General features: G+C 44.5%; 1 protein-coding gene across 1 annotated transcript in view; it reads left to right on the top strand.

Annotated features, from left to right (window-relative positions):
* The first annotated feature begins 356 nt into the window (after positions 1-356).
* The window catches only part of ADAMTS12 (ADAM metallopeptidase with thrombospondin type 1 motif 12), a 207559-nt gene continuing 196162 nt past the window's right edge, over positions 357-11753 (top strand). The window contains exons 1-2 of the mRNA XM_081942601.1: positions 357-501; positions 7863-8224. Coding sequence (XP_081798727.1) covers positions 375-501; positions 7863-8224 — 489 coding nt within the window. The 5' untranslated portion in view covers positions 357-374. The remainder of the gene's footprint in view (positions 502-7862; positions 8225-11753) is intronic.

Raw genomic sequence — 11753 nt, 5'->3', positions numbered from 1 at the left:
GCTGAGGAGTTCTGGCTGGGGAGTTGTGGGAGTTGAAGTCCACCGGTCTTAAAAGTTGCCAAGGTTGGACATTCCTGCCCTAGAAGAGGAGCTGAAATAGGGTGGGCGGGCGTCTTTTCCTTTTTTGGTCCAGCAGCCCTGCATTCTGCCACATGTGTATGAAAAAGGACTCCCTACCAGCTGCCTCTTAGACCCTCCTTCTCCCCCGAAATCAGACACCAAGTCTTCTAATCACTCCTCCTGCCAGGGGGAAAAAAACAACAAAAACCAGCCCCGTCTTTTCTCTTTAAGTGACTGAGTGCTTCCCTCCCCCCCTTATACTTAAGTCATTTTTAAATAAAGAAAGGACCGTTTCGGTTTCCTGCATCCAAAACATGCCATGTACCCTAAGAACTTGGATTGCAAACTTTTCCTTTTGGGTTCACCTCCTTAATATCCAGGGACTGTGCTATGCTAGGACTCCTCCACCCGGGAGATTTGTCTTCCCAGACCAGAAGCAAGGTCAGTAGCTTTTTGTATTTTTTGTTTTTTGTTTGTTTTAAAATGACAATCGCTGCCTTAAAGCGGAGGAAAATGAGGCATCTCTCTTCCACATTTCCTGCGCTTTGGATCTTAAGTTTGCAAAACAAAGGACCCCCCCCCCCCCCAGCAAGTAAGTCGCTGAAGTTTCTCCTCCTGTGAATTGATCCAAGCTCTTTGGAATTAATTTCTGGATTTATTGTATATCCTATGTAAAATGTGTCTTCTGTTAAAAAAAAAAACACCCAATCACTGCCCACCGCAGCTCCTTAATGGAGGCAGAAACATTGCAGAAGATTTTAAACCGCAGAGACATTCACAAATCATTTCCCCTCCTACAAAATTGTAGCTTGGTCGAAATTGCAATTATTATTGCCCATCCTCCTTGCAGCCAGTTAACTGGTGACCTTGTCTCTTCCAAGCTGCAATGACAAAAGAAAAAAAAGACTCATTGATGATCATTTGCCTAGAAAAATCAGCTTCGCTCCAGAAACCATTCTGAATGGGATTTTGAACAACTCTGTTTTTCCGGTTGCAGTTTTCTAAACTCGGACTGAGTTTGAGCAGTTGATTCTGATTCAAGGAAAAAAAGTAATAATGAAGAAAAGGGCTTTGTCTTCCCAGAAGCAGTTTTATTATGACAAGTCTATAAACTACACAAATCCAGCAAAGTGTCCTGAGAGCTGTTTATTGTTCATAGCCATTTTGCATGAACAAGGAATTGTTTTGACCTTCTGAGCCCCCCACCCCCACCCCATTTGCAGGTCGTGGGACTTGCACTTAAATAATACGGATGGGGTTGGTTAATATTTTCACAGCTGTTGATTGTACAATTTGAACCTCATGTTTGACAGTCAGGTGCTTGCACATTGTAATGGATTTGATTCTGTTAAGAATCATCTGCAAGTACTACTCCATTTCTTTTGTGCAGGTAATCCTTGATTTACAACAGTTCATTTAGTGACCGTTACAAGTTAAAAAGCACTGAAAATAGTGATGGCACTTAGACATATACCACATCACAGTGCTTTACAGCCCTCTCTAAACAGTTTACAGAGTCAGCATATTTTCCCCAACAATCTGGGTCCTCATTTTACTGACCGCGAAAGGCTGAGTCAACCATGAGCCACTCAGGATTGAACTGCTGCCAGAATTAGCCCGCAATACTACATTCTAACCACTCTGCCACCAAGGTTCCTAAGCTGTGACTAAAATTTTATTTATTTATTTATTTTATCAGACTTATTAGTCGCCCCCTCTCCCCACAGGGACTCGGGGCGACGTACACAAGCAACGGTCTACGGACAACAAAGAAGGAGGTAAAAATAAATAAATACAATAATCAGAGAAGTTAAAACCCCAATAAGAATAAAAGTTTAAAAGCTAACATTGACAAGTAAAATTAACCAAGGGGTGGAACAGTTGTCGAGATTATGCCAGGCCGGCTAGCCGAAACAGGTGGGTCTTCAGTTTACTGCGGAAGGAGTGGAGATCGGTTGTTGTCCTGATGTCTGGGGGGAGGTTGTTCCAAAGGGTGGGACCCGCCACAGAGAAGGACCTACTCCTGGGCACCGCCCTCTGACAGTCTCTAGAGGATGGCACCCGGAGAAGGCCCTCTCTGTGTGAGCGAATGGGCCGCAGGGATGTATGGGGCAGGACACGATCCCGCAGATAACTAGGCCCTATGCCATGGAGCGCTTTAAAGATGGTGACTAATACCTTGAAGCGCACCCGGTAGGCCACAGGAAGCCAGTGCAGCTCGCGCAGGAGAGGTGTTATATGGGAGAACCTCGATCTCCCCATGATTACCCGCGCGGCTGCATTCTGGACCAACTGCAGTCTCCGGGTGCACCTCAAGGGGAGCCCCATGTAGAGAGCATTACAGTAGTCCAGACGAGACGTCACCAGTGCGTGAGTGACTGTGCGCAGGGCCCCCCGGTCCAAAAGGGGACGCAATTGGCGCACCAGGCGAACCTGGTGGAACGTCCCCCTCGCCACGGCTGCCACATGATCTTCTATAGTCAGCCGGGCATCAAGGAGGATGCCCAAATTGCGTGCCCGTTCCACCGGGGCTAATTGTTCATCCCCGATGGCCAGCGATGGAATGTGCTGGTTGTATCGGGGAGCCGGGAGCCACAGCCACTCTGTCTTGGAGGGGTTGAGCCTGAGCCTGTTGTCACCCATCCAGACCCGCACGGCTTCCAGACAACGGGACATCCCTTCGACGGCCTCGTTGGGGTGGTTTGGGGTGGAAATGTACAGCTGGGTATCATCAGCGTACAGGTGGTATCCCACCCCAAAACCACGGATGATCTCGCCCAGCGGTTTCATATATGTGTTGAACAGGAGAGGTGAGAGGATCGACCCCTGAGGGACCCCACAAGTAAGGTGCCTCGGGGTCGACCTCTGCTCCCCTGCCAACACACATTGCGTCCGGCCAGAGAGGTAGGAGCGGAACCACCGCAATACGGTGCCTAAAAAGGTGGCTAATGACTGTTTTTCACACTTTGTCACATCCACAGGGTCATGGGATCAAAATCCAGACACATGGCAACTGGGTCCTTGTTATGACGGGGTCATGTGACCTGACAAGCAAAGTCAATGGGGAAAGAATATTCATGTAATAACCATGTTATGACTGTTATTAAATGTTAACAACTATGGCAAGAAAAGCCATAAAATGGGACAAACATCACGTAACAAATGTCTCATTTACCAGCCTTTATATAGGGGAGTCTTAGAAGAGAAAGCAGACTTTATGCAGTACAAATTACACACAAACTATGAACTCTTAGAACAAGGATAGCATATTCAGTTGCCTCCGAGTGCTCTGCTAGAATGCACGAATGCTTTAGGTGTATGTCTAATCGAAGGAGCTAATCTATAACTAGCTTACTCCAACTTTTGCCAACCTTGCTGTCTTTAAGAAGGGATCGGGACTGTTATTGCCAGAATTCCCAAATAGAGTGGCATGCCACTGGCTGGGAATGGTGGCAGTTGCAACAACCAACATATTTGAAAAGCTGCATTAGCTTCTGGGCTGCACCTAGAAGACTGGAAATCATCCTTATTATCAATATCTGGTCCTTGAATCTTTGGGGCCAGCAGTTTCTACTGGAGGGTATCAGATAATGATGCTCCAAGTAGTTCCTAAGGACGGAGAAGGAAAGCAAATCTATGTTTGTATATATCTACAGTATGTTGATTGTGCAATACGAATACATACAGATTAAAGGTAAAGATTCCCCTTGCACATATGTGCTAGTCATTCCCTAGGGGGCAGTACTCATCTCCATTTCAAAGCCGAAGAGCCAGTGCTGTCTGAAGACGTCTCCGTGGTCATGTGACCGGCATGACTTAATGCCAAAGGCGCATGGAACGCTGTTACCTTCCCACCAAAGGTGGTCCCTATTTTTCTACTTGCATTTTTACATGCTTTCGAACTGCTAGGTTGGCAGAAGCTGGGACAAGTAACGGGAGCTCAGTCCGTTACGCAGTGCTAGGGATTCGAACCGCTGAATTGCTGACCTTTCTGATCGACAAGCTCAGCGTTTTAACCACTGAGCCACTGCACCCCTTAATATGCAGGTTAGATCTGTTCATAATTTACTATTAATACACATAGCATCCTGTTTACTAGCCTCAGAAGTCTTACAATCACTATAGATAGAGAGAGGACTTGGTGTATCTCTCATGACTGATTTCAACATGTATTTGAAAGTGGACTAGAAGTAAGAAAGCGGAAGGAGAGATTCCTTCCTCCATTTCTTTTAGTTCGGATAGTAAGTACTCAAGATGATTTAAGAACATCTCAGCTAAAAAAGGTTTAGGGCTACTTAGCATCAGTATTCATCTTTGATCTGAACTCAACCCCTGGTGATTTCACTGGCAACACTAAGTCACTGCCTTGTTTGGAACGTTTCTTTTTATTTCTCAGTTTAGTTCTGGACTTTCACAGTAGTCTCTCACTGAAATATTATTCAAATAGAACCCTGATTACATTAGTGAGATTATTCAAGGTCAACTAGTGCTACCATTTGTCAGAAACATAGCATGAACTACATAAGAGGAAATTGTGCAAAGAATAGCTTTAGATGGGATTCGTCAGAACAAAATGACTTGATGAGGACGAGCTGAACTTCATGAAAATATTTTATTTATATATTTGAAATGAAACAGAAACAAAATATTCTCATGATGACCCCATAAGGTTCATCTTGTCCTATGTGTTCTTTACATTGTCCTTTAGGTAATGCAGAAAATAAAAAACAGTTTAAGAATTCATTATGCCAATTTAAAAAAAATCATTAAAGTAGAAAGTAAAACACAAACTTTTACAAAGCTTGGCTTGTCCTCCAGATATGTTGGCTAGAAATTCTGGAAGCTGTAGCTCTAATATTATCTGGAGGATCATAAAATGAGGTTAGCTGACCTTAAAGAATGAAATATTTCCTAGAGATGAATTCCAGACAATGAGGAAACTCTGCTAAAATTAAAGTATAAAAAGTTAATCTTTATGATATTGATTAGATCCATAATTTATGTATTTATCTACTTGCTAAATTTATTTGCTGCCCATCTCACATCTCGCCCTGAGGCTATTCTGGGCAGCTTACAACAATAATGCAAGGGAAAAAAAGATAAAACATGTAAACATAACAAGAGCAAAGGAATGAAACAAAAATAAAAGATGGAAATAACAATAGCAAATTGTTATATACCACTTTACAGGGCTTTTACAGCCCTCTAAGCGGTTTACATAGTCAGCCTATTGCCCCCAACAATTTGGGTCGTCATTTTACCAACCTTGGAAGAAGAGAAGGCTCAGTCAACCTTGAGCTGGTCAGAATCGAACTAGTGGCAGTTGGCAGAATTAGCCTGCAGTACTGCGTTCTAACCACCTGCACCATCACAGCTCTTGTACAATAATATTAAATTAAAGAAGATGGATGGAACGTGTTAGATACTAGCTTCAGTTATAGAGGTTTCCACCAAGGTCCTCTGTTCCGGCGGGAACAGAGGTTTAATCTCATTGGTCGGTCTGACAGCTCCCTATAAAAGGGCTGCTGTCAGACTGAACCTTCACTGGATTGTACATACTTGTTCTGTTACAATAAAGAGCTGTTGTTGCCTTTAGCCTGAGTGTGCCTTTTTATTACCCGATCTAACAGAACGAGAGCAGGAAACGCAAGTGGGGTCAGCTAATTACCGTAGTCCAATAGCTACCTCTAGTGTGGAACTCCCCCATTTGGTTCCTAGGCCAACTAGGAGAGCCAGGTCTTCAGGCCCTTTGGAAGGATAGGAGGGTGGGGGCAAACCCCACTCTGGGGGGCAGGATGTTCCAATTCAGTTCAAACCTTTATTGTCAGAGTACAACATGTGTACAATGAGATTGGCTGAGCCTCCCTTCATGCACCCACACCCCCAACACAATACAACTCACGGTGAAAGACCCCTCCAAAAAATCCCTAGCCCAGTGAATCCTGCTAAGAAACACCCAGTCCTATTACACCATGTGAACTTATTGCACGTCACACCAGCCTTGCAAGTCCATCGTACTATGTTGGTGTAGGGTTATTTTTCATTCAGGAGTCTGACGGATAAAAACTGTTCTTCAGCCTGTTTGTGCGGCTGCCTATGCTTCTATATTTCCTTCCAGATGGTAGGAGAATAAAGAAGGGCTGACTAGGGTGTGAGTCATCCCTGAGGATTTTCCTCACTCTCCTAAGGCAGCGATCCAGTGGTGGGTTCCAGATCCTGTTGCAACTGGTGTGCTGCAACGGGGCCCGGCATCCACCATGTGGACTTGAGCAGCATGCGTGCAGCATGCACATGCGTACTTACTGCCCATTATGCTCCATATGCTTGGTGGAGTGTTGCGCAGGCACTGTACACTCCGTGCGCGGATGCAAAAGCCTTGATCGGCTCAAATGCTGGTAAGGAGGGCATGCGGGTGGGTGGGCCCTCCAGAGAACTGTACCGAAACGGTACCTGGTGCTCCCAGCAGGCACCGGTACGCCCGTACCTGGGTGTACCCATAGTATCCCATCACTGCAGCGACCCCTAGCAATGATCTAGTGGGATCAAGGGACAGCCCACAATGTGCTGTGCTGACCACCCTCGGTAATGTCTTTCTATCCACGGCTGTCAAGCCATCATACCACACCGTAATGCAATGAGTGTGGATGTTTTCTGTTGTGGACCAATAAAAGGAGGTCATCAGTTATTGTTCCACGTAATTTTTCACAACACTCTAAGGAAGTGGAGTCTTCGTTGGGCCTTTCTGGCCACCTGGGTCGTGTTGATTTTCCAGGTGAGATCTTAGCTGAGATGGACTCCCAGGAATTTAAAGGAGGAAACTCTCTCCACACAGCTCCCCTCGATGTAAAGTGGGGCAGGTTCCTCTCTCTTCTTCCGGAAGTCTAACACCATTTCCTTTGTCTTGCTGATGTTCAGGTGCAGGTTGTTTTCTAAGCACCACGTGGATAGTTTTTGAACCTCTCCCCCTGTACGGTGCTACAGCTGATAAAGTTCATCTGAATCCCATCAGTCAGAGTTCCTTGATTCACGGACCAATAATAAATTAAGACTCTCTGAAAATGCTGGGCATTTAAAAGCAACAGCGATCTTGCCTCACAAATAACTGATCTCACTTAGGAGCTGACACATGGCTGTTATTAGGCACGCTGATTAGAAAGATCTCATTTACCATCGACCTATTGAAATCATAATTAATTTATTTCAATAGATATATTTTAAGCAGGATATAAACACAATGTCTCAAAAGTGCTTCAATGGTTCAGACCAGAGGTGGGCTCCTACCAGTTCGGACCGGTTCAGCTGAGTAGGTAGTAACTCGACTGGAGACGCACGCGAACCAGTTCTATCCTTGGGGCCGCCATCTTAATTTTCTGTTCTGCACATGAGCAGAACAATCTTCACTGAAAAAAATGTATTTTCCCCCTTTTCAAATGTTTTGCACATGCACAGACCTTTTTAGGTGCAAATGGGCACCCACACAAAATTTTGGGCCTCAAACCGGTAGTAATGCCGGCAGGAACCCACCCCTGGTTCAGACGTTGAATTTGGCATAGGAATAATGGCATACTGTTATACACTGTAAATCATGGGTGTCCAAACTTGGGAACTTTAAGACTTGTGGACTTCAACTCCCAGAATTCCCCAGCCAGCATGGCTGGCTGGGGAATTCTGGGAGTTCAAGTCCACAAGTCTTAAAGTTCCCAAGTTTGGATACCCCTGCTGTAAATGTATCCAACTCTGATATTAATAGTGATCACTTTTTTAAAAAGCTACGTTTTGACTCTCTTTTTTTAATTCCCTAGATCAATTTGTTAAAGCGCTGCAAGATTACCAAGTGGTTGGCCCAGAAAGAGTTAATGGAGATGGACGTTTTCTCTCCTACCGTTTACATCTCCATGCTTCAAACGTCAGAGGGAAAAGAGAGTCCAGGAGAATGGACAATAAAGCATATTATAAAATTAGGCACAAAAACAAGGATCTCTTCTTCGACTTAACTCTTCACCGAGAGCTACTGTCCAATAATTATGTTCTGGAAAAGCGCTATGGCAACTATCTTGGTGCTAAGATCACGCCAAGCGTAGCCACGTCATGTCACCTTCTTGGGACGGTCATGGATTCTGACTCCAGGAGTGGAACAGCAGCGATCAGTACTTGCAATGGGCTAGTAAGTGACTTGAGTTATTTGGAAATCTTTTATCACCCTTTCTAATTGTTAAAAGGAAGATAGTCTGAAACCAGCCCAACTTTAGAAACTATTCATAAAAAAGGAAACTGATTTTAAAATTGACCAAAATGGTGTTATAGGAAGAATTACCTGGTACCAAGGGTGAAATGCTCCCGGTTCAGATCGATTTGCCCAAACTGGTAGTAAAAAAAACCGATACCGGTTTGGGTAAACCGGTATTTCCGACTATCGGCTGTGATGCATGATTTATATTAGCTAGAAAGCAGGACTTCCTGCTTTCTAGATAATCTAAATCGCATGGCAAAGCGGATTCCCCCTCCCCCATCGCTGTTCACTTACCTTCGCAGGCACGCTCACTAGCAGGCTCCGCCCATGCATCCAGATGTCATCACATCCGTTTTTTGATGCTCTGCGCTTGTGCGGAAGGTCCTGTGCATGCGCGGGAGGTCCTGCGCATGCATGGAGGCGGCACGTGTGAGTGAAGCGCATACCTGCGCTGACATTGCTACATTGCAGCAAAGGTAGGTTGATTTCACCCCTGCCTGGTACCTACAACTGGATCTTGTAGGAAAATTTTATCTTTTTTTTTTTTTCAAAAAGTTTTATTGGTTTTTTTAAAACATTTATACGGAAAAGGGTAAGTGGAATGGTTACAAATTTTGGCAGTTGCAAGTGTGGCAGACGCCCCCTCCCTCCAAACTCATAGGTTACATCTAAATATCAAACCTTAATACATAATCATAAAAAATCAGCATATTAATTCTAGAAGAAATAATTTTCAATCAGTTTATATAGTTATAATATATAGTCTAGTTATAAATTCATTATTACTTTCGGTCTGTTTATAACATTGTGATTTTCTTATTTATTTTTGTGATCTGAGCTTTCTTGGTGTTGCCCCTTCACCCCCCGCTGGCAGAGCTCCGGCCCCTCCCGTGTCCTGTGTGACCATTGTGGTGTCTTCTGTTTTTTCTAGGTTCGCTTTATTTTTTTCCATAAAGGCCTGTGCCTCTATGGGTGTGTTGATTCTGATTCTTGTCTCCTCCCAGAATATCAGCATACCTTCAGGCATCAACCATCTAAACCACACCCCCTTCTGGTATAATTTATTCGCCAATTGCGAATAGCTTTTCCTTTTTTCCCTAATTTTTTTGGGAATCTGCTTCAGAATGGTTATCTCCCTGTCGTGGTATGTCAGTGTTTGCCCCCTTTGTACACCCAGAATTTCATCTCTTGTGGTTTTCCTAAGGAATTTAATATGAACCTCCCTGGGTACATTGTGTGTTCTGGCATATGCTGAATTCACTCTATAGGCTAGGTCTATCTCCCATTCCATCTGCTGTTTATCTTTGTGTATGTATTCAGCTAGAATATTAGTCATAATGTCCCTTATGTTTTCCCCATCTGCTTCTATTACATTTTGAAATCTAAGATAAAAGGACATTCTCTCAAACTCTGTTTTCATTTGTTGGATATCAAGTTCTTTGTTCCCCTTCTGTAAAGCCTCTACCCCCCCTTTCGCCTCCGCTACCCCACCCTCCACAAGGTCCAGTCTCTGTGAGTTCTTAAAAATTTGGGCTTGATTCTCTTTAATTTCATCTTTCATTTCCCTTAACTGTTTCTTAATTTCCTCCTGGCCCTGTAAAATTTGTTGAAGCATTTGTTGAAAGTCTATCTCTGTAGTCTTGGGTTGCATCAGTTCTGTTATCTTTGACTGTGTGGCTGGACTGGACGTTGCAGACGTTGGAGCAGAAGTGGCAAAGCCAGGCTTTCCAGGAGGTGGTCTTTTTGGAGACATGGTTTATGAAACAAGGAGATCAATCAGTGTAGGAACTGGGCAGCTGGAGAAGTAGAGCAGGCAGGCGAGTCCAGAAGGCAGAGGATCCAAACAGGTGGGAGTTTCTTTAGTCACTCTAGCAATAGATGAAAGTTTTTTCTCCAAAGAGTTCAGAAAATAACAATCCACAAGAAGTTCCTCTGGGTGACTCGGAGACAAAGACCGGAAGCCTGAATTTTAAAGGTGAAGTCAGGTTTCACAGTTCATGAAGACAACGGAAGTGTGCCATCTTGCCCTGCCAGCTTTGGGCTCAGAGGCATAATAAAATTTTAAAAGTTCAGAAAGTTCTCAGTTCACCCATAAGTTCTGGAGCTAAGTCCAATGAAAGTCACTTTTATAGGGGTGAGGCATCATTAGTTGGCTCTCCCCCCTCCTCCTTCCCCTGGGGGTGAAAGCAAAATCTTCTCAAGCCGCTTGTCCAAGGGGGGGGGGGGAAATCCCCCTCCCTCTAGACGCACCTCTGGCAAGGATCCGAAAGTTTGGCTTTTTAAAAGTGCTGAAAAGTCCATCAGTTCAAAAGAGAGGGAATGAAGAAAGGAAGCCTCTCACCATACTGCCGCTGCTTCGTTCAAAAGTGCGTTCTCCGATCGGCATGGAGCGAGACGCACGCGCGTCCTCCAAAACTGCTCCCCGATGCCTAGAACGAAGCGGAGAAGCCCCCGCCATCCGCCGCCGACGCCAGGACCCTCCGCGAGCCGTTCCCTCGGCAGGACGCCTCTCCGGGGCGTCCTGTGCCCCCCCAGAAGCGGGGGAAGCCCACCGGGAGAGCGGGAGCAGGCAAAGGCTTGCCTGTCGCCGTAGCCGCCGGAACCGGAAGTCGGAAAATTTTATCTTGAGGCCAGCTTAAATTATCTTACACCATAAGAATTGTGTTGGACTCTGAGCAATTGTGTGTACTTGATGGCTGTTGTTCTAGGATTGTTAGACAACAAGGATTGGAGGCTGGTAAGTCATATTTAGAATTCAGAGAACATCACTGCTTTCATAAAAGCACTGAGGGAGATGAGTGGTTTAGGCTTAGGAAGTAAAAACAAAATAAAATAATGAAATAAAGAATTGTTGTTATGGAAGGGCTTCTCAGGCACTATTAGAGAAGCCACGTGGATTGAGATTGCGAATATGTCACATACAGGGGTGGGATTCAGCCAGTACAGGCCGGTTTGTGAAGCCGATGCTAATTTTTGTTGGAAGGACTGGCTGGCTCCCTCCCCCCTCCCCCCCAATTCTCCACATTAAGCTTCATGTGAAACATACATACAGGTGTTCCTTGACTTACAAGAGTTCTTCTAGTGACTGTTCGAAGTTATAACCGCAGTGAAAAAGTGACATATAATAGTTTTTCACGCTTATTACTGTTGCAGCCATCCCCATGGTCACATGATCAAAAGTCAGATTTATTTTATTTCTTTGTTTTAGAAAATTTGTATTGTCGCCTGCTTGCACATGGAGACTCGAGGCAACTTATACAGATATAAACACCATATAATATTTTTTATTAAAAATAATAATAAATAATAATAATGAAATAATAAAAGAAATTAGTAAAGTAATAGCCCCCACCATGGCGACAGCACACATTCATACAAACCATTTAATGGACTCCATCCCGCTCTGGATTCCTCAGACCCTCTTGCAGTACAAGTTCTTCAGCACAGGTTCTGACAGGTTCTG

Source organism: Natrix helvetica (genome assembly GCF_964273705.1).
Source record: "Natrix helvetica genome assembly, chromosome: 2".
Taxonomy (NCBI): Eukaryota; Metazoa; Chordata; class Lepidosauria; order Squamata; family Natricidae; genus Natrix; species Natrix helvetica.
This window is presented reverse-complemented; position numbering and strand designations above follow the sequence as displayed.